The sequence below is a fragment of the Pseudorca crassidens genome, chromosome 1 (genome assembly GCF_039906515.1).
Source record: "Pseudorca crassidens isolate mPseCra1 chromosome 1, mPseCra1.hap1, whole genome shotgun sequence".
Classification (NCBI taxonomy): Eukaryota; Metazoa; Chordata; class Mammalia; order Artiodactyla; family Delphinidae; genus Pseudorca; species Pseudorca crassidens.
In genome coordinates this window covers 65113767-65138030 of record NC_090296.1, presented here as the reverse complement: position 1 = coordinate 65138030, position 24264 = coordinate 65113767, and the positions used below count along the sequence as shown (strand labels likewise).

Sequence of the window (24264 nt, the reverse complement as noted above, 5' to 3'; positions counted from 1 at the left end):
TTCTTCCCTTTCTGGCCACGGTTGAGGAGAGCTGTTTCAGATCTTTCCCGCCCTTTGCAGTTGTTTAATCATTTCAAACTCAGATCTTCAGAAGCGTAATGGAGAGACACTAAGCTAGCCGAAGTCTCAAACTGTGAGCATCTTGTACTGTGTTTTTTATTTGTTTGTTTATTTATGGCGTGTTGGGTCTTCATTGCTGCTTGTGGGCTCTCTCTAGTTGCGGCGAGCAGTGGCTTCTCTTGTTGCAGAGCACGGGCTCTAGGCACGCGGGCTTCGGTAGTTGTGGCGGGCGGGCTCAGTGGTTGTGGTGCACGGGCTTAGTTGCTCCGCGGCACGCGGGATCTTCCCAGATCAGGGATCGAACCCGTGTCCCCTACATTGGCAGGTGGGTTCTTAACCACTGCGCCACCAGAGAAGTCCCTTGTACCGTGTTTTAAACCCTGCATTAGCAACACTGACAAGGGAGCAAGGTCAGTGTCAAATTCTGTATATACTGTGTCTCTGGAAAAAAAAGCCTGCCTGTGAGGCTGCTCTGTCAGATTCTACTCCCAACCCAGAGTGCATGCCTTGGTATGGCCCCCCAGCGATTTAGGGAACACACTTGTTGCTAAGAACGAATGGATGTCGGGTATCACAGAAGCAGATGGCTCTTCAATTAACTGGGGGAAGAAATGATGCTGTTTCCGGCAAAGACACATCAGGTTCTTTGTAGCTGGGAATTTAGAGAAAATGGAGAAAAATCAGGATGTTTGGAGAAGCTATGAATATATTTTGGGATGCGGATATGCCAGAGATCCAGACTTTGAAAATGAATATATTGTTCGTAAGACACAGTCGTAGACCATGTGTGGGGGGGGGGGCGGGGGGCGCTTTTTCATTCTGGAATCTTAATCGAGGTCTAAATTCAGAAACCCGATGCTGACAAAAAGGAACTTTGTCATCCTCTGTTATTATTTGGAAAACGTCATGCTATCTCTCCGGGATTTGATTTACAGCTTGAAGAAATACAATTCCTCGGGAACAGTGAGCCAGGGCAGTTCATTTCTTCCCATAAAGCAAGGTCTCCAACAAATACATGTGATGCCATTCCTTCCGATCTACTTTTATCTCGTTTTCAGTACCTGGAGTAATTTGAGAGTGCTGAAAATAAACAACTCCGTCCGCCATTCGCTATTGTGCTAGTATCCTAATTTTTCTGGTATCTTGCCAACTAATGAACAGAGAAGGTATGCTTTCAAATTCTGTGATTTTTTTTTCCACTACTTGATATTGACATGCTGGCTATCGCTTTAGGATTTCATCTGCTAACAATGATTGAGTTCAGTCTTTCAACTCATACACATGACTTCTAATTTTAAGTTCTTTTAATAACCTTAAACACATGAAAAACAAATAGAATGAGCTGATAATTCAGCACAGTAAAATATACTTCACATATTTAGCTATCACGCTGTGGAATAACTCCACAATGTCAAGTAGCACACAATTAGTAAAACTGTAGGGGGAGGAAAAGGAGTGTTTTGATCCTGAAGAATTTTGATCCTAATCAGATTGAAATTTCAGCATTCTTGTAGTGCTTAATATCTTCAATCATACACACACACACACACACACACACACACACACACACATCAAACTGATGCCAATGTCAGGTTTTGCATTCTGTGACTGAAATAAAATGCTAAAATATACAAATGCATCTTTCTTTGTATAGTAAACATTAACATCATTATAAAGTAAGATTGAGTCTAAAATTATGTGATGGAACGTCTGATGTTTACCTAATTCTCAGACCAAAGCCAGCCCAGTAACAAAATGACAGAGCATGTAATAAGTCTTGGTTGTGTAAACATTGAAAAAAAAGCATCTTGCTTGTCCAAAGCCCTAGGCTATTACTGAAGGATGCCTTAACTGTGCCTTCTTGGCAGGAGAAGGTCATGGTGACATGGAATCAGCTCAAGAATAAGATAGAATTCTAAAACAAAGGGATGGTTAAAAAATAAACCACATTAACTATTTAGCTTTTCTTCCTCGAGCTATTGGCACAATTCCTGGTTCTGTCCATGAAAGGCAGGTTGTAGTCATCTGATCGTACTTCTGATATTTTGAGATGTGTCTTATGCTCCAGTTTATGGATAAAACTTAAAAAGACTCGACAGCCTCTGCTAACTCACAATGCTATCTTTATCACTTAGATCTATTTTGCTAGCCTAGGCATCTGTAAATCCATAGATGAACTTGTTTCTAGAATAAGAAACGTAAAAGGGGATCTCAGCTGCACCAGGATTTGACAACTCTGAGAAATTGAACCAAAAACTTTGGACCATTTACTCGCCCACTAGGTTAACAGGAGACGCCTGAGAGTTCACTGGCTTTCAACACAAAGAATCACTAGGAATCATTATCTATACCAACACGGTGGGTTAGTGAAATTACACTGGGATCTCAAGGGAATTTAGGTCCTCTTCTATCATACTGTGACCAAAGACCTGTGTGATTTTTTTTTTTTTTTCTCTAAGCCACCTCGCCGGAGTCACTGAACCCAATTTCATTGATTCTTCAGGCCAAATTGAGCAAATCAACATTTCAAGGTTTGAATTTTAAATCACCCATATTAGCAATTATTTGAGCACCTTTTCCTATCACCCTCCAGTTCTCCATTGCTCAGGATGTACTGACCTCAAGATGACCAGTCACATCTCCCTGGAGTCACACACTCCCGTTACCTAGAGCATCTGTGTCACTCTTGAATTATGAGAACGCCTCACCATGTACTGCTTTGCCTCTGCCTATAGCCCAGAAAATAGAAGGGCAAACCACACATGCTAACCAGAGGAACACGCTTTGCATTTTGCTTTCGCCCCTGTCTATGGAAGATGCTGAATTTGCCTTGAGATATCCTTAGGGTTCTTCCCAGGTCACATCAGCAACGACTCTCTAAAACCTGGAAAGAGTGGCCTGAGGGAAAACTTCCTTTCTCTTTATTACATTGTGTCCCAGCAGCAAGGGTCAAGGCTCGGGCTGTGGAGCAGGGGAGCTTTAGAAAGAAAGAGCCAGCAAGCATAGAAGTGGTGGCAGTTTCCCCTTCCTAGAACTGGATCCAGGATGAGGAAACTCTGGAAGATTTATTTCAGAAAGAGAAGAGGACTTTTCAGCTTGTCTACGAGATCATTAGAGTTAAAAAGCACGGCCTACCCAATATATTGGGGAGCTGTTAAAAAAGAATACAGTAGCCTGTTTCTCTCTTAATTACAAAATTCTATACATCCTAACAAAATGAATCCACTGCTACCTGGCATAATGCATTCCACGCTGTTTTGCACCAATAACCCCTACACTTCCCTCCTGAAGGCGTCTCATCACCAAATGCAAGCCGACTGCTTAATGCAGGACTAATTAGTATATCCCCTTCCAGTTTGCAGGCCCTCCATTGTAATTCCTTCCCTGCTCATTTTTTTTCCACAACCGAGCATCAATCAAAGTAAGTGCCCTGCCTGCCTAGGAAACACAAGATGTCCTCCATGCATTTGTCATCTGCCACAAAAACAAAGGGGGAATGTAATTGTTGATTCGGGTATGCAGCCATCGCATGCAGTAAAGGAAGCAGCGAGTGAAGGAAGAAGGGAAGGTGTGAAGTTTGATGGCTGGACCAAATGCAGATGGCACAGGGGACGTTTTCTATTTCCTGATCTTAGCTCTCTCCAGCGCTGGGTCTTCAGGGATTGAGCTGCCACCTGATCATTGGCTGGACATTTTCCCCCCAGAGCAAATGAGTTTTTCCTCTTCTTCCATATGATTATGAAAATTCACATGAAAGGAGATGCATTTAATAGCTGCCGTGTCTGACTTTTTTTCAGAAGCCAAGTCAGCCTACATCATGTGCCTGTCCACTAACTAAAAAGACTGTCAAATGGAGACAAAATAAAGTCAGGTTTTTATGCAGGAGTGAATTAGGTATTTTTCGGTTTTGGTTTTGGTTTTGGCTGTGCCATGCGGCATGCAGGATCTTAGTTCCCAGACCAGGGATCGAACCCGTGTCCTCTGCAGTGGAAGCTCGGAGTCCTAACCACTGGACTGAAAGAAAGTTCCCAGGAGTGAGTTAGTATTATTACTTTACATCTTTCTTTCTTTTTCAGCAAGTGCTGATTTTAGCTTTTTAAGTCCAAGGTCAGGCAAACACAGAGAACAGAGACCAGCAAGGACCTACCTACCAGCTGAGTATCCCTGCTCCACTACATACTAGAAATGCAGAATTTCAGGCCAACCCTCAGGTTTACTGAATCCAAATCTGCAATTAACAAGATCCCTAGCAGACTCGCATTCATGTAAAAGTTTGAGAAGCCCTGACTACGCTGGTATTTAGAAGGCCTTATTTTACACGGAGTAAAAGTAAATACAGATCGACTAACGATCTTAAGGACTTCATTTACCCCCCTCCAATTGAATGAATTTTAGTAATAGTAGTAAAATATGAATAGTCAAGTGGCTCTGAGGGCATCTCAATCAGTGTTCAAATGAAACGAGTGTGATTACTTGGTAAAGAGATCGACTTCTTTACAAAGATGTAAAGTTTTAAATTGCAGTGGAGAAAGTTAATATTAAGCAGTAGAAGTCAACTTGTAAGCAAAAGGAGGTCTTTAGTTTTTCCCCAGGTTAATATTTTTCCATGTACTTGGCTGCACGTGTGACTAGGAACAGTCATATTTTCCCTGTTCAAGGTCAACTAACATTTTTGAGTACTTACTACATACAAGCTTCGCGGTATTGCTATAAAGTTTAAAAAATAACTAAGTCGGGCTTCCCTGGCGGTGCAGTGGTTGAGAGTCCGCCTGCCGATGCAGGGGACACGGGTTCGTGCCCCGGTCCGGGAAGATCCCACATGCCGCGGAGCGGCTGGGCCCGTGAGCCATGGCCGCTGAGCCTGCGCTTCCGGAGCCTGTGCTCCGCAACGGGAGAGGCCACGACAGTGAGAGGCCCGCGTACCGCAAAAAAATAAAATAAAATAAATTTTAAAAATAACTAAGTCATGGTCTCTACCTTCAAGCAGCTTGCATACTGGTAGAGAGGACAACATGAAAACAGCCAGTTTTGAAAAGGTGGCATAAAAGGAGGACTATCACGATGTGTAAACAAAACAAAGAAGCCCCAGAGGTGGGGGCCACCAAGGAAGGATAAGAAGTTCCAGGAGGCACGTTTTCCCTGGACATTGAAAGAAGATGATGGTTTGAGGGCATCCCAAGCTTTGAAGAGCACACGAAAAGACGCAAAACGTAGCACGTGATCTTTTCTATCTGCTCAGAGAGAAAGCCAGATCTTTGATTTGACTGATATATTCTTTTTTTTTTTTTTTTTTTTTTTTGCGGTACGCGGGCCTCTCACTGTTGTGGCCTCTCCCGTTGCGGAGCACAGGCTCCGGACGCGCAGGCTCAGCGGCCATGGTTTACGGGCCCAGCTGCTCCGCGGCATGTGGGATCTTCCCGGACCGGGGCACGAACCCGTGTACCCTGCATCAGCAGGCGGACTCTCAACCACTGCGCCACCAGGGAAGCCCTTGACTGATATATTCTAATGCAATTCTAACATGGATTCTTGGGCTTTTCCTTATTACTATTTCAGTTAGTAGCTGCTTTTATTTTCATAACAGAAACACCTGATACTTGAGAGTAACTAACCCATTGCTCTCATAAAGCATGATCAAGAAAACGAAACAGTACTTCTAAATCATCCATTTTCACAGAAATCAATTAACCTAAATAAAATCAATTCCAGTACTTCTTGTACTTTATACAAAATGAAGAACAAGATGACATCGTTTTTCTAAAAAACACCTTCTTTAAAATGTTGATTTAATGACACCCTGCATATCTCAAAAAAAAAAAGCCCTCAAACTTTTTTTTAAACACAAATGAGCAGCATAGGATTTAATTTGTGTATGTGTTTAGCATACAGCGTTTTTCCATTAATATAGGGTTAACTAAAGAGCAGGTTATTTGAAGCTCTTGAAGAATTCCCACCCCCTCTCTGGCCTCCTCAAATTTGGGGGGAGACACATTAGCCAGAACCCACCTGATTACAAGTAACAGAAAACCCAAGTAAAAATGACTTCAACTTCCTCTGTAATCGTCTTCACTTTCTCTTCATGATCAAAAGACAGCTGTAGCACAACCAATGATCAGTTCCTCACAGGACAATGTCCAAAGTCAGGAAAGGGTCAGTTGCTACTTTGTGTTCATTTTTTGAAAGAAAAGAAAATATTCTCACAGGCCCTCCAGGAAAGTCTCATTGTCCAGCATTTCATCAAATGTCCCAGCCTCAGCCACACGCTGGAGGGAATGACTGTGGCTGGTTTAAACAAACAGTTATCCCTCCTGAGAGTTGGGGGAAGACCACCACACATAAAGCCCCAAATGGGAGTTCTATTACCCAGGAAGAAGTGGTGGAATAGCTGTTCAGAGGACACTCAACGGTGACCGCTACCTGGGAGAATCTGTAACGTTTTCACAACAAAGTACCAGGATTTCTGACGATCCACAGAACAGCTGAACACATGCCGTTTGTCTGGGCTCCTTTAAATAGTCCCGATTTTACGGAACACTAGTTTTTGTATACCTGTGCCTCACCACTTAGATAGTTCTTGCTCAAGGTATTTAGTAGGCTTAATGAAACGACTGTATCCAGAAACACAGAGTCTGCCAGAGACATAAAATAAACCTGCCTATAAGGGGGAAGGGGAGGGTGGGACGAATTGGGAGATTAGGATTGACATATATATACCACCATGCGTAAAACAGATAGCTAGTGGAAACCTGCTATAAAGCACAGGGAGCTCAGCTCGGTGCTCTCTGACGACCTAGACGGGTGGGACGGGTGGGCAGGGGGTGGGAGGGAGATCCGAGAGGGAGGGGATATAGGTATGCGTACGGCTGATTCACTTCACTCTACAGCAGAAGCTAGCACAGCATCGTAAAGCAATTATACTCCAATAAAAATTTAAAAAGATTCACCTCATCTTTTTACCTTTTTTTAGGTCTCCCTCCATCCCAGCTTAACCTCCCCAGTACTCCATTTCTCTTCTTTTTTTTTTTTTTTTTTTTTGTCTGTACGCGGGCCTCTCACTATTGTGGCCTCTCCCGTAGCGGAGCACAGGCTCCGGAGGCGCAGGCTCAGCGGCCATGGCTCACGGGCCCAGCCGCTCCGCGGCATGTGGGATCTTCCCGGACCAGGGCACGAACCCGCGTCCCCTGCATCGGCAGGCGGACTCTCAACCACTGCGCCACCAGGGAAGCCCTCTCTTCATTTTTAAAGGAAGGTGAAGGATTTACCCAGGCCAGGTTGGACCTGCTGTGCTTTCATAGGCCTCCACGCCACTTTCCATAAATCATCACCATGATAAACTTACTAGTAAAAATGACTGATAAGCATCTGACTCCCGTTCAAAGACAAGTAAATCCTTATTTTCAGAAGGAAGAAAACATTTTCAACAGTCTCCCACAGTAGAGAGACTTCCCCCCTGAGTCTCGTTGTGCAGTGTTTCATCATATTCCAAACCTAAACCAATCCCCGGGAAGGGAGACAGAATTTCTGGGACCAGTTCAGACTCAGACAGGAGTTCAGGCCAGTGACAGATTTTGCTAACTTTGCTATCCCCCAGTGCCCGGCACAGAGAGGCACATTCAAAACAATTATTTATTGAATGAGTGGATAAATCCACCATTTCCCTGATTTCCTAGTCATAAATCTTAATTCCATGCGCAAGAGTTCACTGTGTCCCTTTATATAACAAAACCCCCAACAAAAAAGAAGGTTTGGAGGCTAAAGAATACTCTGTTCTTAACTATTTCAGGTCAGGAATAAACAGTACTGAAACTCCCTGACTGGCCTGAACACAGCTTAAAAAAAATCTGAGATCTCGGATGTCACTCGCGCCAACGATTACTTTGACTCTTCCGGTCCTAGAACGTGATCCCCTCAATGTTCAAAAGCCTTGGTCTCCAACTCAGCACGTTATCATCAAGGAAAGGGGAATTTATTTTTTAAACTTAACAAATTGATATGTTCTCAATCAATGAAAAGTTTTCTACAGGATTCAGTATTAACAGTTAATAAAAATCTGTCAGTCGGCGGTGGTGATATAGGAAAAAACCTCTTCTGAGGTTATAAATCACACAGATAGCAATTCAAGCAGGGCCTGTCATTAGGATATTAGGGGGAAAATCCATAGATGATGCATAGTCATTCACAGACCATCCACGGGTCTTCTGTCCTTAAGCTCGTAACTCACATTAAAGTATCAAATAGCATTCAATTTGATCAGCACGTAAATTTACAAAAAAACTAAAAACCAATCTGTGGATGCCTGCTATTTAAGACATCTAGCTCACTAATTGCAAAATCTATAGGAAAGTCTGCACGGCATCAAAGCCTGGCTTGATCCTATGAGCAGTTCTAAATGAAAAACTGTCTCTATTGTAAGTAAATAAAGCGCTAAAGGCACAGGTCCTGGCTCTAACGCTGTCTCTCTTGTGGGTTTTGAAAATGACCTCTGTAAGCATCAAGGACTATAACTTTTTAGATAAAGAAACCTGTTCTTGTTTTAAGTCTATGTCAGGTTCATTCCCTATAGCCCACAGTTTTCAAAAGCAGAAGAAAAAGTAATCCGGAATTTAAAAAAAAAAAAAAAAAAAAGTCCTGTTTCCAGAATGAAGTTCCCTGTCAGCCTGCCTTGGGCCTTAGGTGGAGAAGCAGAGATTAAAGAGTCAGTATTCTTTTTCATGTTTCATCTGCCAGTTTTGTGAATGTAGAAAGAAAAACCGGTAGCTACGGCCAAGCACCCAACGGTGGTATTAAGTAGAAAGTGTGATTCGAGCACACACCCCCTAACTTCCACGCTCTCCACATTAGTGAATTCAAAATTAATTTTTGAGTATCTAGCAGAAAACCCCCCACTCCCCATTCTCTGCAGCCATTGATGAAGGTAGCTCAAGGGGGGGTGAGCTGAGCAGCAGATGCACCCTCATATTGCCGTGACGATAATGAAGCTCTTTGTTCAGCTGTGTGAATGTCAAGTGTGAAAATCTCCGATGATCTCACCATTTCCTATTTATTCTATACTTACCTGAATACACCAAGTATTACAGCTTTTTAATGCATATGCAAACCTCTAAAATGTCCTTTTGTGAGACACTTTGCTAAAAGACCGCTTTTGAGATGTCTTCTTCATCTCCTCTTCAGACTGAATTAGACTGCTTCCTTCTTTTGAAGACACAAGTAACTCACTATTTAGAATCTTTGGCTTTGATTTTGTGGAACAGCCCAACAGGAAGAGACCATGTTCTCTTTTTTCCTCCATATTCCTGAAGGCAAACTTGGACTGATTTGTTTTGAGTTACTAACAGAGTTATGTTCCTGCCACAGACACAGGCTTCCTTTATGTCCTTTCAATCATCAGTCTATCTCTGTGGACAAAGTTTTCCTAAGGAACACTGAAATCCCTCTGTTGGTCACTGCGTGCAGAGCCATAGATGTGCACTCCAGCAAGAGCTCGTCAGATTTGGGGGGGGGGGTAGTTTTTCTCTATAAGGAGTACATTTCTTGTATGCCTGCCACTAAGCTCAAACCAAGAGGCCAGGTGACTTTTTAAAAAGATAGTCGATCAATCTGAGCATCCAGTCTTTGTGGGGCAAAGTGCGTATGTGATGTAAAAGGTCACGTGTTCTAACACATAAGCGTTTTTCTTTGGATTGAACTGCATTTGCCACTCCCTTCACAATTAGGGGTGGGTGGTATTTTGACACTTAGAGACAAAAATGGTCAAATGAGCAGGGCTAGAATGGTTCCCCCAGCAAGATAAGTCTCTCCTTGTCTCTAGTAGTTTCTTCTCCCAAATGAAGGGTCATTTCTGTCCTCTGAAGAGCACAGTCTGTAACTCAAAGGCACCTGTAGCTTGGAAGGTGGAGCAGTACTGATGACAACTTCTTGGTTTTCCTCAGAGCTGAGCAATTACAGCCAAGCAATTGGCTACATCCTGGACTTCAGGGCTCAAAGGAGCAAGTTGTCGTGCAGTAGCAGAGGCATCCATGGTTATACCTGAGACCATCCAACACTGAAAGGGCATCTGGGAGAAACACAGTCAGCCTCCCTGTGTCTTCACGTTTACCCTCTAAAACCTAAGAAAAGGCCATTTCAGTGTTTTGAGACCCTTAAATAAAAACTAATCCCTATTGCACAGTCTTAAAGACATCTTTCTAGAAATGTTATGATGTGATCATTGAATTCAGTGGGCACACATAGGCTGCTCTACCAAAAGGTTTGGACAGCAAAAAGTAAACTTTGGGATAAGCCAAAGAGAAGATGCCAGGTTACGTGTTAGAAGTACTCAGACCGTATCACAGTGTAAGACTAAAAATAAGATCCTCATAGATATTTCCTCTCTCTCTCGGTTTCCTCTCTTTATAGTTTGAGCACACTGTTATGAATGTTCTCCTGGGCTCGTTGGTTTGATGAGGATCTATCTCTTTTCAAGGGACAATTAACTGGTTTTTAAGGACTTCCATACCAAGTAACTTACATCATGCTATTTCTGGTTTTCTCCACAAAAGGGATTTTGTGAAAAAGACTAACACAGACATTCTCTCATTTCTCTCCATTATTTAAAGCTAAAAACCCCAAAATAAAAACAGCAGCCCTGGATTAGAGAGTATCAAAAAAGTTTTTGTGTTTTTCAAGTTGTCTAATTTATTACAAACTAAAAATCTCTTTCAAACTGGCACCAAAGTGGCTTTTCTTCCTGAGCTGATTAGGACCACATGAGCTCAGGAAAAGCTGTCAGATCCTGCCTCTGGCACAGCTGGAACGATCCAACTGATTTGCCAGTATGATTTTTTTTTTTTTAAAGCAGGAAGCTTCATCCACAAATCATAAATTTATATTCTAGAGCCCAAAGCAAAAATTATTCCGTGTTCATTTTAAAAGAAGCAAAATTCCATTGTGACCGCTTTTATGGGTCCTCCTGAAAAACAGACGCAACTGGGGTGATCTTTTAGTCAACATTTCATGCTATAATAGGAGCTAACTCGGCGCCTTATCTTGAGTTATCTAGATTCCCACGGATACGTGGGGATGTCATTCAGAAAACACTGAACCTCAGGAAACAGTCATGATCCAAGACCACGCTGGAATGTCTACCTTGTCAGAATTCTGTTTGTCAGGCTGGCCCAGGGCAAATTAATGGATTAGGTTAAACTTGTCTTCTTGAGCTGACGGTGATGGGCCCCTGGATCTGCTCTGTGGTGTGGACCACGGTAAGTGAAGGCACTCAAGCAGCTCCTGACTCCCCAGGGAACCCCTCAGGGGTCCTTTTCTCCGCAGCTCTTTCACCACCACTTCATCACGTAAACTTGCCTGGCCTGCCTCTCTCTCACTGAGGTCTCCTCTCTTTGCTAGACGGCCCTTGGCCTGGGGGATAAATAATATTCGTGGAATCATGGGTCCTAATAACTTTGTATTTATCTTCTCAGGAAACACAGATGCACCTAATCAGACCCAGAGTCGTGCTGCCTTAACCCAAAAAGGTGCATTTCAGAAAGGAGATTTTGTTTGTTTCTCTGTTTCTTTGTTTGTAAGTAAGAGAAAGTATTATTAGGAAGGAGAGGGCGTGGTGATCTTTCTGCTGATTCTGCAAACTCTAATTTGACTTTATACTTTCTGTCTCACTTCACCCCTTGCTACGCACTGTATTGTGGGGTCTTTTTTTTTTTTTTTTTTTTTTTTTTTAATTTTGCCTGCTTTGGGTCAAATTCCAGTCGAAAATCCCCAGCCAGGCTGGGCTGGTCTAGCCTACCATCTCAGTGTTTTCTTCACGTGACTCTATAAAAGGGGCTTCTTAGTCTCTTTGCCTTTATTAAAAATACTAGAACCATTTGAAATTATCCCTTATTCCAGATACACAGCAGGTAGAATTATACACCAACCACTGATTGGGATGCTCTAAGTATTTCTGTGAAAATAGTGGGCAGAATTTCATAACCCATCCTTCCTCTATTAATAGTTAACCAGGTTGAGAGGATTTGAATAAAAGCACATCTTGTTGCATGCAACAATGGTTTGACAGAAGTGCTGTATGGCAGAGTCAGTATTTTACTGCTTTCAGCTTCACTACACAGTTTTGGAGCCGGGGAAGCCATGCATGCCGAATGGCAGAACTTACAATCGCCTACAAAAGCAGAGTACAGCCCTACCTGTGGAGCCTCACCACTAAGAGAAGGTGACAGTTCCGGGTTTTAAAAATACCCTGAACTGTGGAATAGTTTCTGAATAGAACTCGCCGCTCTTTGAAGCACTCATCAAAGCAAGGCTTTTTCAAGCAACTGTTAAGACATAAGTATTACATTTTACAACCATCCATGTCGTCTACTGTGAGACAAAAAAAGAGAGAGAATGGGAGAAAAGCGTTGAAGTTTATATGTTTATGGATAAAATATATGGAGGTTTGATTTTTGACCACTTTCAGAGCTAGGAAGAGTGGCTCCGACATGATGATGGGAAGAGCTTCCACAGCCTTAAACACAGCCCTTTTCCAAAGTGACTTCCCTTTACCCATCCAACCCCCCCCAAAAAAAATCAAAACGTACTTCATGAAACTATTGTATATGAAGCACTTATTAGCCATAATTAAATGGACAATATGAATTTACTACGTCTTTAGGACTCTGGCTTGTTCTGGTTTAGAGCAAGATGATTAATGCAAATACATATTACTTGAGATAACCATTTAGCAGCTAATTTAGCCAAATTTATTACAGCAGTTAGAGGTTTTTCATTTTAGCAGACGGAGACAAGGACGTGCCAAAAGTGGGCAGCGTGGACGAGTGCACACTGCCCTCTAGTGGCCGGCCAGCTGGCGCGCTGTCGGGGGGTGTGGAGTCTGCAATTCGTATCCAAGCGGTAACAGCGGGTTGTGCACGTTTCCGGCATCCTTTTAAACCCTTCCCATCCGTAGCACTTTATTTCAGGGGCTGATTTACTGCACTCTTCCCCCTTTTACTAGCTCAAGCGTGCCCAGATACAAATCAAATCCATTTCAACTTGGCAAGATTTTGGTTAAAGTATCATTTTTAACATCTGCATTTTAAAGCTCTCTTTCCGTGGATATTTAATGGCACCGTTTCACATTACTGATTGTTTTTACTTGTTCCTTCATTTGGGGCCATATTTCAGCGTCTGTGTGGAGCTGTCACTCTGTTTGGCTCTAGCCAAGTCAAACCTGTGCTTCGCTTAGGCCGGTGTTTCTGTCTGACTTGGTGAGGGAATGTATTTTGTTCCAACGTTCAGCAGATTTCTCACCAGAATCTCCCCTGACTGACCCATGTAGATTTAGTTCTTACCATAAATTCTGTTCGACAAGATCAAAAGGAACCGATACATAAGGACACGGGTTGATACTGCTCGCACTGAGGTGAAATGATCAAAGACAGAGGAGGAAAGCATCTTTGGAACCATTCAGATATCCAGAATCGCAAAGAGAGCTACCTGGAAGCTATGAATAAATCACACCCAAATCTGCCTTTGTTCCCATCCGATGTCAAACCCACTGACAATATCCACACCGCATTAGGTGTTCTGTGAGCCAGAAAGATGTGCAGTCCTGTTATCCTTCCTTTCACACCATGACTGTCCAAAATGGAATAAAGTCTTGCTACAAACGCTAGTAACCCTAGCTCCGGAGCTACTGCTCCACTGAATTGGTGATTTTATTTGTCCTACTAATGGCATTCTACATTAAGCGTACAGAGGGGCACCCCTGGCTGGGGGCGGGACCTCCCCTTTCTTTTTTAAAAAAATTTATTTATTTATTTTTGGCTGCGTTGGGTCTTCGTTGTTGCCCGCGGGCTTTCGCTAGTTGCGGTGAGCAGGGGCTACTCTTCGTTACGGCGCGTGGGCTTCTCATTGCGGTGGCTTCTCTTGTCGTGGAGCAGGCGGGCTTCAGTAGTTGTGGCTCGCAGGTTCTAGAGTGCAGGCTTAGTATTTGTGGTGCACAGGCTCAGTTGCTTAGTTGCTCCGCGGCATGTGGGATCTTCCCGGATCAGGGCTCGAACCCGTGTCTCCTGCACTGGCAAGCGGATTCTTAACCACTGCGCCACCAGGGAAGTCCGGGACCTCCCCTTTCTAAGCTTCAGATTTTGCAGAGATGATAACCATTTCGTCCCAGTCCTAATATGCAATGCCTTCTATTCTGTTTTTTCACCAGTGCTGAATAAGGGCCAATGTGTGACAAAGTACTATCGTTGGATGCAGAAGAATGGAGGATATATTTGGATACAGTCTAGTGCCACAATAGCTATTAACGCCAAGAACGCAAATGAGAAAAACATCATCTGGGTGAATTATCTTCTGAGGTATATTTTGGAATTCTTTTTCATTTCCATCTCAGTTATAAAACATGCAGCCCAATGGTAAATAGCTGAAATGTTGTATTATCTTTTGACAGTATCTGGTGTGGAATTATATGGAAATTCTGCTTTTCTTTCCACAAGATTCAAAGAAATGGGAAAAGTTCAAAGCCATGTCGGTAGGGACTTCGAGGGCAGATTTGTGAAATGTTCAGTAGTTCTTGGTCTGCCAACCTTGGGGCAGTTCTGCAGAGGTTGCTTTGGTTTCCCCACAAATGTTCGGGCCAGAAAAAGAACACAGACGTTTGCCTCCAGTGGAAGCGTTCAAAAACCATCTCCTTCTCCGCCACACGTTCTCATACTCATGCGCTCCAACCCTTGTGAAAATTATGAAAAGGGGATGCGGAAGAAGTGGCAGAATTCATATTCCTCCTGTATCCCATGTCTTTGAAGTCCTCAGCCTATCATGTAGGGTCGGATTCCCCAGACATTCAAGTGTTGGTAAGCAAAGGGAGTCACTTTGCCAGAACTGACACAATTTCAGTGTAAAAACGAAGGCAGTCTTCTTTTGCCTGCCCTGGGATCTCAGGCAAGGGCGACCGCTGTTTTAACGCATCCTCCAATTTATATCCATTAATGCAGCCAAGCTCAACAGCCTCCTGAATTCCAGCGTGCAACACCCCTCGTCTCTCCGTCCTCATCTGCTGCCTGTGGATTCAGGCTAGCACCAACGTAACCAAGACGCATAGCCTGGGTGGTCTGCGTCTGGGGACAAGCCTTCTGGGAGGTTCTCCACCAATCCTGCCATGAAGCTATCCAAATGCTCAGCCTGGCTCCCTCCCACCATTGTCACTCTAGTCTTTGGCTCCTCTTGGCCTAAAGCCACCAGGCAGGGCCCACATGTGGTCTGAGGAGGAAAACTTCCAGCGGGTCTTATGAATGGAAGTTGTTGCCCTTTGACTGATAATGTCGACAGGGAGTACCGGATCCCATTTTTCTTTGAGACAGAGATGCAGACAGCCGTGGCTCATCAGCACGCTGACCCTTCAGAGTGTGTTCGCGTCCGCTGGTGACGACTTGAAGGCATGAACGTGCTTGCTTCCAATAGCATATCAATCAGACACTGATGATTATTGCTCTAGAGAGGGCTTTAATGTGCACCACTTAGAAGAGTCTTCATTCATCTACTTTCTTTTCCCTTTTTTGACCTCTTCTACTCTACATTAATTCTCTCTAAAGGTAAAAGTATGGGTATCTAATGGCGCTTTCTCCAACGCCTGCTCTTCATGCAAACTAGCCCCTGTGTTTGTGATATGCTCAAGACGGGTTCTGCTATCAGGGAATTCTTCTACTTAGAGGTGTATGGAACAGTGGCTGTATGCAATGCAGAAGGTTATAAAAACTCACATGCCAAAGAGAAGACAGAATATTGTGGCACTGACATTCACTGTGCCAAGGAGACCCGTTATTAGTAAAAATTAGACATTAGTAACAGGGACACCGTAGACTGTAGGATGGCCGTCCCCCAGGCTGCTGGAGCCTAGGGCACTAAAGTAATCCCTATGGTTGTTCATCTCATTCAGGGAGACTTCTTCCCTTCTGGATCTTTCTTACTGCCTCATCAGCCTCATGACTTCCTACTCTGCCCCCAAACAGAGGGAGTGAGGAGGGGTGAGGAGAGGGCAGCTGGTGCTACTTTGGGTCAACACTTGGTCTAGCCTAGGATCACATGGTACAAGCTCATGAGCGTTTGGTGTTCCTGGCCCGCCTAATTCCATACGGAGAAGAAGGAAGCAGTTTGGGTACCAAAGCCCAGCCTTCAGGCTCAAAAAGCCTCGATCTCAGGCATGCCAGACGTGTTTCAGCTGACCTGAAGGCTCACCCTGGGTTCAATAATAGAAGACTGGGAGTTGGCCGACAAGGGACTTGGGAACCCACATAGCATCTGGACCAAAGGAGACTGACATACATGAGCTTTAGCAGAGGAAGCTCCCCAGGTCTGTCACTCATCAGGATCACTTCTCCAGGCTGGAGGTCTAGGAAGAAGGGCCTTGGCCTGATAGCAACTACTGAAGTTGGTTTTTCTTTCCCACATTCCTGTCCTTTGTTCTTCCCCAAGCAGTATTTTCATGCTCCCTCTTCCTGGCCAGAATCCCTCACTTCTGGGCTCCATCCAGGCTTGCACGTCCCTGTTCTGAAATTACTGCTCCTCCGGTCTTCTTCCTGTACCCTCACAACACCTGGTAGAATTACAGAAACTGTGTAAGGGCTAAGGCTACCTTCCCAGCATCTGGTTCATTGGATCATCTAGAGAAAGCTCTCTGCTGACGCTAATTCACACTAAGGAGTAAAGCCCTGATAAGTTATCTTAGTGAATGAACCCCCCTGGGATATTTGCAGTTTTAGTGTAGTTACTGAAACAGTGACTCTTTGATACAGGAATTTCACTAGAAATTAGCTAGTGAGTCATAGAGACCTATGGAAGGTCTCTGGCTGACTGGCCATGATAGAAGGACAGAAGAGGGATTTTCCATTTGGAGGCAAGAGACTTTCCTAGTGCCTTCAGATTTATGCAGCTGGTACTGCTCACATGCTGGCCTGGCCTTGGAGTGGCATTTCTAGAAGATCGCTGACTGACCGAACACACTCCCTTTTCCAGAGGAGGCTTGTTTCTGAATTAAAAATAGAACAAAAATTAAGCACTTTTGTACAAATGGGGTTAGCTTCATTCTTTCACACTGGGACTCTCCCCACTGCAATCAGATTTCCAGCTAACAAGCCACAGGTGTACGCCACACGAGCGGATGAAAATGTGATTGTAATGGGTGTGTTGACAGTTCGGTAGCCATAATCCAGGCAGCCCAAGGTGCACCTGTGCATCTGTCAGATCGTTAGGTGCTGAGGGCTCTGCCCCCCAACTTCCCGCCCCCAATAGCCTTAGAGCCACCTGAACAGCTGAGGACACTCCGTCAAGGAGCCAAGACAAGGGTACTGAAGCAATGGACTCATCAGGAGCCCAGGAGAAGGCAGGGCACACCGGGAGGCAGGGGAATGAATTGTTGAGGGTGCTTCTCTCATCCTCCCTTCCCCCAGGTGTGGTACTGGGAGGAATGTCAAGCAGCCCAGTTCCCTGGCCCCCAGTGGTACCTGATTATTTGAAAGCTTTTTGGCGGCTTTCACGTAGCATTTGGGTATTCAGTCATTGTGGCAAGGTGCACCTATTGCCCAGCGCATGCAATCCAAGCTTCTGTAAAAGTCCCATGATGAGCTGAGAAATGATTGCATGCTTAGTCTTTCAAACCCTCTAAACTCCAGAAGTTTGGGGCAAGGAAGTGGGAAGAAGATGGTCAGAAGCAACCCATCCAGAATGGTTATCTGCACTCTTGATGAACACCTCCCTCCTCCACAGCAACCCCGAATACAAGGACACGCCAATGGACATCGCACAGCTTCCCCACCTGCCGGAGAAAACTTCGGAATCCTCAGAGACCTCCGACTCTGAGTCAGACTCTAAAGACACCTCAGGTATTACAGGTATTACGACTTCTCCGTGTTCTGCAGTTACGGCTTGCCTTTCCAAACTTGAGGGGTGGGCAACGGCCAAAGGAGTGTCATCTGAACGAAGCAACCGGTCAAACTTTATATAGGGATAGATGTCACGTCAAGTTATTACTGAGTCTTTCTCAACACATATATGTATATATACTTATATACCACTACATACAGATGTACACACTACATAAGTGCGCGCACATACATACAACACACATGTTTATGTATGTGGTGTTATGTAAATATATACATGCATATAAATATATACATATATGCATGTTGTGGTATGTATTCATACACATAGGTATATTATGGTGTATAAATATATATACACAAATATACAGAGAGATTGATTGATTGAGCCATCACTTAATGTCAGTCCTCCATACAGAAGAAGCCCGGCCCTAACCCCATAGCTAGCTCCAACCTCTTTACCAGAAGCAGACAGCAGGGCTATCTCTGTTGCTCCAAGACAGACCGTGACTTTGAGCCCCAAATATTCACATCCTCACCAAGCTGGGATTGAACCTCTAGAGTGGGATACTTAATGGCATCAGTAAATGACTCTTTCTGGGTGCCGTCTGTTACTCATTTTCTGAATCTATGCTGAACAAATCCATGCCTTCCCATTCCTAGTTATTTTGGGAAGCAAACTTTGAGTCGTTCTTTGGAGCACAGGAAAGCTAATAGAAAAATTTACTTTTAAAAAAAAAAAATTTACTTTTCCTCCACTTCCCAGTCCCCTTCCACAGACACGCAGAGATGCAAGGGGCACATAACTCATAGAATTTACGGCTGCAAAACATCCTAAGTCTCTCCTAACCCAGCCTTTTCTGCTAAATAAATGAAGGCCAGAGTAGTCACATGATTTGTCCAAGGTGCTAGTCCAGGCTGCCATCCAAAGGCAGAGCCATAAAATCAGCATCATCCCTAAAGGTTCTGAGGTTCTATCACTGAGAAAATCTATCCTCCCTAAAATGTGCCAGATGACTAGGGCACACCGGCCACAAACCCCATCCTTAGGGAACATGCTCCTGTACCGTATTCCCTCTACTCCAGACACAGCTTCAGGGAGGCCGAAGCAGGTGGGGAGGATCTTGATTGATTTCCTGTAAATTGCATTCATTCGAGAAAGTTCTTTACTAGGGCAGAGTTCTAGAACAGACAATCTCTGCTCCTTATTTATATAGTATATAGCAGTGAACAAAAAAGACAAAAATTCCCTGCCCTGTGGAGCTTATATTCCAGTTGGGGGAAGAGGCAGAAGTAAATAAAAATAAAACATACAATGAATCAGATGGCGTTCAGTGCTCTAGAGAAAAATAACTTTAGGAATGGAGACTATGGTTTTCAATAACGAGCAGATATTTACCAGGGGAAGGTGCAGACCTCTTTGGAAAGTCACCTTGCAAATCATCATTTTTCTGTGTCACTACCACCTTATTCCCGGTTATTTACTCCCGAGTCTGTGAGCATTTTCGCAGAACATCTCGAATGTTAACGTGCCTAAGAATCACCTGGGGATCCTGTTCAAATGAAGAATCTGATCCAGTAGGTCTGGCTGGAAGCCTGGGATTCTGCATTTGTAGCAAGCCTCCAGGTGATGCCAATGCTGCGGGCAGGTCCGGGGACCACACTTCTGAGTCAGGGTCCCTCTAATGTAGGTCCTCAAGAGAGGGAAAGCCCAGGCTTTAAGTAACCGAGGCAGTGGAGCAGCTCAGGATAAGGCGACGCCCCCCCCACCTCCGCCCTCCCCTCCCCCACCCCCGCAGGTGAGAGGTGGGTCTTGCCCTGCTAATCCGTTGTCTCCTGTGTCTCCTCTCCCGCCCCCTACCCGCCGCGGCCGCCGGCCCCACGCAGAGGACAACGAGAACTCCAAGTCCGACGAGAAGGGGAACCAGTCCGAGAACAGCGAAGACCCGGAGCCCGACCGCAAGAAGTCAGGCAACACGTGCGACAACGACATGAACTGCAACGACGACGGCCACAGCTCCAGCAACCCGGACAGCCGCGACAGCGACGACAGCTTCGAGCACTCGGACTTTGAGAACCCCAAGGCGGCCGAGGACGGCGGCGGCTTCGGCGCGCTGGGCCCCATGCAGATCAAGGTCGAGCGCTACGTGGAGAGCGAGTCGGACCTGCGGCTGCAGAACTGCGAGTCGCTGTCGTCGGACAGCGCCAAGGACTCGGACAGCGCGGGCGAGGCGGGCGCGCAGGCCTCCAGCAAGCACCAGAAGCGCAAGAAGAGGCGGAAACGGCAGAAGGGCGGCAGCGCCAGCCGCCGGCGCCTGTCCAGCGCGTCGAGCCCCGGCGGCCTGGACGCGGGCCTGGTGGAGCCCCCGCGGCTGCTGTCCTCCCCCAACAGTGCCTCGGTGCTCAAGATCAAGACGGAGATCTCGGAACCCATCAACTTCGACAACGACAGCAGCATCTGGAACTACCCGCCCAACCGGGAGATCTCCCGGAACGAGTCGCCCTACAGCATGACCAAGCCCCCCAGCTCCGAGCACTTCCCGTCCCCGCCGGGCGGCGCAGGCGGCGGGGGGCTGCACGTGGCCATCCCCGACTCGGTCCTCACTCCGCCCGGTGCCGACGGCACTGCCGCCGCCGCCGCCGCCCGCAAGACTCAGTTCGGCACCTCGGCCCCCGCGGCCTTGGCCCCCGTCGCCTCCGACCCGCTGTCGCCCCCGCTCTCGGCGTCCCCGCGGGACAAGCACCCTGGGGGCGGAAGCAGCGGCGGCGGGAGCGGCCCCGGAGCGTCCAACTCCTTGCTGTACACTGGGGACCTAGAGGCGCTGCAGAGGTTGCAGGCGGGCAACGTCGTGCTGCCGCTGGTGCACAGGGTGACCGGGACGCTGGCGGCCACCAGCACGGCCGCGCAGAGGGTCTACACCACGGGCACCATCCGCTACGCGCCAGCCGAGGTGACCCTGGCCATGCAGGGCAACCTGCTGCCCAACGCGCACGCTGTTAACTTCGTGGACGTTAACAGCCCGGGCTTCGGCCTTGACCCCAAGACGCCCATGGAGATGCTCTACCACCACGTGCACCGGCTCAACATGTCAGGACCGTTTGGCGGCGCCGTGAGCGCGGCCAGCCTGACGCAGATGCCCACCGGCAACGTGTTCACCACGGCCGAGGGACTCTTCTCCACGCTGCCCTTCCCCGTCTACAGCAACGGCATCCACGCGGCACAGACTCTGGAGCGCAAGGAGGACTGAGCACCGCCCAGCGCGGCCCGGGGCTCTGCCCGGAGGCATCGTCGGAGTTTTCGTTTAGACCTTTGATTCTAGCACTTTGAATTCGAGCAGGTCAGCATCTTCTCTCGCCACGACGGTCCCCGTTCCATCCCCTCTTTCTTTCACTGGACTCATTCTTTCCTGTAAAGATATGTTTATTTTTGGCCTTCAGAGGGTCAGACGACCAGTTGCCTGCCATTTTGTCTTCTTCCGAGATGTGTGTTGGGTTGTTTTGCTTTCCTTTGCATCTTTATTAAGATGTCTTTAATGTGTATATGCCTCTGCCATTGAATACTCAGTCTTGTGGTCAAGAGATTTCTGAAATGACAACCATTGAGTTTTCTTCGTAAAGATCTTGATATGATCAAGATTGAAAGAGACAAGCATAAACAATGTGCCCTGTTTGACTAAGTCAAATGAAATGGGGTGGTGTTTTTGTTTCTGTTCCTAATTCCTTTGAAAATAGGGGGATAGTATTTTAGAATTTTATGCAGAATTTAATTCTCTTTTTATGGTTAAGATTTTAAGATTTTCTTACTTGCACATAAAAATAATTTTGGGTTCTTAAACTTAATTTCTGGCCTGTGACTAGAATGTTTAAAAAAAAAGTTGGACTAAATGTTAATTACTGAAACATTAACTTAATTTCTAAAACCATGGTGCTATCATTTATTAATCTGTAATGTCTTCATACAAAATGCAGCTCCTGGGCTGGGTTTTGAAAATAATGTGTTCTGTCCTGGTCTGGAGTCCATTGCTGCAGTCTCCTTGGTTAGTTAAGACAAAGCCCTCATTAATGTTTGCTGCAGGACTTAAAATTTTTTACCTCCCAACTAACATAGCCTCACATTAAATTTAATGGGTCAGGAGAGCCCTTTTTAAAAGGGCTTTTGGAAAACTCAATCAAACTGATTTGAGGAGCAGTTTAGGTACATACTGCCTTTCGTTGAGCTTTCTTTCTTTCCTTTTCTCAGTCTAACTGAGGCTAATTTTTGCAACTTCAATAACACTTTGGAGTAAAGAAGGAAAAAAATATTTAACGTTTTTTGATTTTTTCATTTCTTGCTAAAAAAAAGAAAAGGAAGGTTGTATTTTGAGGGACTGATTTGGTGGATTTTTTTTCCCCTTTGGTTCTTTTATTTCTAGGTTGGAACCAGTAAGGTTTAAAACTAAAGAATGGGTTAAAATAAGCTTCAAACAGATAACTGCAACTGCACATTAAGTTTAAAAAAAAAAGAAAAAAAAAAGAAAAAGAAAAAGAAAAAAATACCCTATTTTGTCTTCGTTGCCAGAAATCAGTGTAGTGTCAAACACTCCAAATGACTGTCAAGTATAAACTCTTCTTCCACTCCATTTTTGTCAGCTGATTGTTAAGGCATCTAATAACAGATGTGAGAACTGTAATGTGTGCACTGTGTACGTGTCCTTGGCTGTCAGTCCATTGCAGTTTCAATGTGTGTTTCTATATGCAGTATATACTAAGCTAATGTAGTTGTTTTGTCCTTTGTCTTCTCTGTGCTCTATCTCTAGTACAGTCCCATTCCTGCAGTCCTAGTGAATCAGTGATTCTTGGGGGTTAGTGAGTTTTGTGTGGTGGCCTTCCTCTGTAACGTCACCCTATGCTGCTTCTACTGTCTGTGAATCTTCCATTTCACTTTTGAAGATTTCTGCTGTTGCTTTGCTGGTGTATATTCTCCCAACCTCTCCCCTTTCTCTCTCCCTCTCTCCCTCCCTGCTCCCTCCTTCCCTCCCTCCCTCCCTCCCTCTCTATCTTTCTCTCTCTCTCTCATCTCCCCTTTTCCTGCCTCATCTCCCCCCCAACCCCAACTTCTCCAAAATCTTTTTCATTCTCAGAGATAAAAAGACTCTTAACTAGCTCAAGGTTAATGGAGCCATTTTTCCCATAATGGAATTCTGGGTATGACTCTTTCTTCTGGAGTGCCACACAAAGCACTGAAGAATAACGCTCAGATATATGAAATAATTGATGCCATATAGCCTCAGTTGTTAACATTCCCAGAGTCCCTTGTGTTCTACCTATAAGCAGTGGGTGCTTTGCTTTGGTTTCCTTCCAGGTTGGCTGATGGAGCAATATATAAAGCAATTTACCAGTGAGACAGAAAATTATTTCAAAGGTCAACCAACATTTTTTAAAAACAAAAGGGGAGCGGTGGGGGGGGGGGATGGACTATAGAATTGTCGTATATATTTGTTTATGTGTGCAATGCTAATATAGTAACTCGGCTGTCCTTTGAATATCACTGTGTTGAGTGGATTCCTCCAGGCCCTTTGATTCCATGAGTTGGGCCCAAACCACTGTGGAATAGTGAAAAGAAGTTTAATGCCACAAATTCTAATAGTGAGCACTTACTTGAAGGATTTGAGTAGGTTTAGGAAGTGAAGAAGGCCAATCACGAAATTTAAAGAGTCATTTTGGAAGCTCTACTCTAGCTATTGAACAATCAAAGGAACGCACCTATCAGCTACAAAGAACAGCTAGACGGCTGTTTTTTATTTTCTTTTATAAATGTTTCTGTGTTGTGTCAAAATGATTTCTGGTGATTTAAACTAACAGATAATCACAGCTGCTGTCTAAATCCATAGTGTTAAAATTACAAAGTGGAAAAAAAAAATACTTCATTACCTGTGAAGACTGTGTCTGTGTTTTTAACTATTTCTTGTACAAATATATGAAAACTTTTATGAGGAGACTGGTGCCAAGTGGCTGAATAATGGGGAAAGGGATATTCTGTTCGTAAAAATCTTAGCAGTGTTACCAACTCTACAATATATATATAAAAAAAATTAAAACATTACAAAGCGACAGCTATGGTACATTTGTTTTGTGTGAAGCTAACGGGACCTAACTTCCTGAGTGCCTGGCTCATTTTGAAACATTTTTTTTCATTGACCATTTATAATGCTGCAAATCAGAAATGTACATACTTCATTTACAACAGGGTTCTTTTTATACTTTTGTAGATTCTCATACATGTCACATACATGGTTGTCTTTATGTAACTTAATTTTTCATCTGCAGGTGCCATTTTCATAATAAACTTCTCTTGGATTTGTTACTATCTGGC

The 24264-nt window shown here is 44.8% G+C and overlaps 1 protein-coding gene and 1 long non-coding RNA gene across 12 annotated transcripts in view; one reads left to right on the top strand and one right to left on the bottom strand.

Annotated features, from left to right (window-relative positions):
- NPAS3 (neuronal PAS domain protein 3) overlaps nt 1–24258 on the top strand; it is an 871164-nt gene extending 846906 nt beyond the window's left edge. For 8 of the 11 annotated variants that reach the window (XM_067737808.1, XM_067737799.1, XM_067737848.1 and 5 more), the window contains 3 exons: nt 14246–14393; nt 17797–17921; nt 19800–24258. In XM_067737808.1, the coding sequence (XP_067593909.1) occupies nt 14246–14393; nt 17797–17921; nt 19800–21160 (1634 nt within the window). In that variant the 3' untranslated portion in view covers nt 21161–24258. The remainder of the gene's footprint in view (nt 1–14245; nt 14394–17796; nt 17922–19799) is intronic. The other 3 variants (XM_067737815.1, XM_067737842.1, XM_067737866.1) reach the window with 1 other exon arrangement.
- LOC137224862 (uncharacterized) overlaps nt 1–24264 on the bottom strand; it is a 204900-nt gene that overhangs the window by 105822 nt on the left and 74814 nt on the right. The gene's annotated exons all lie outside the window — the stretch shown is intronic.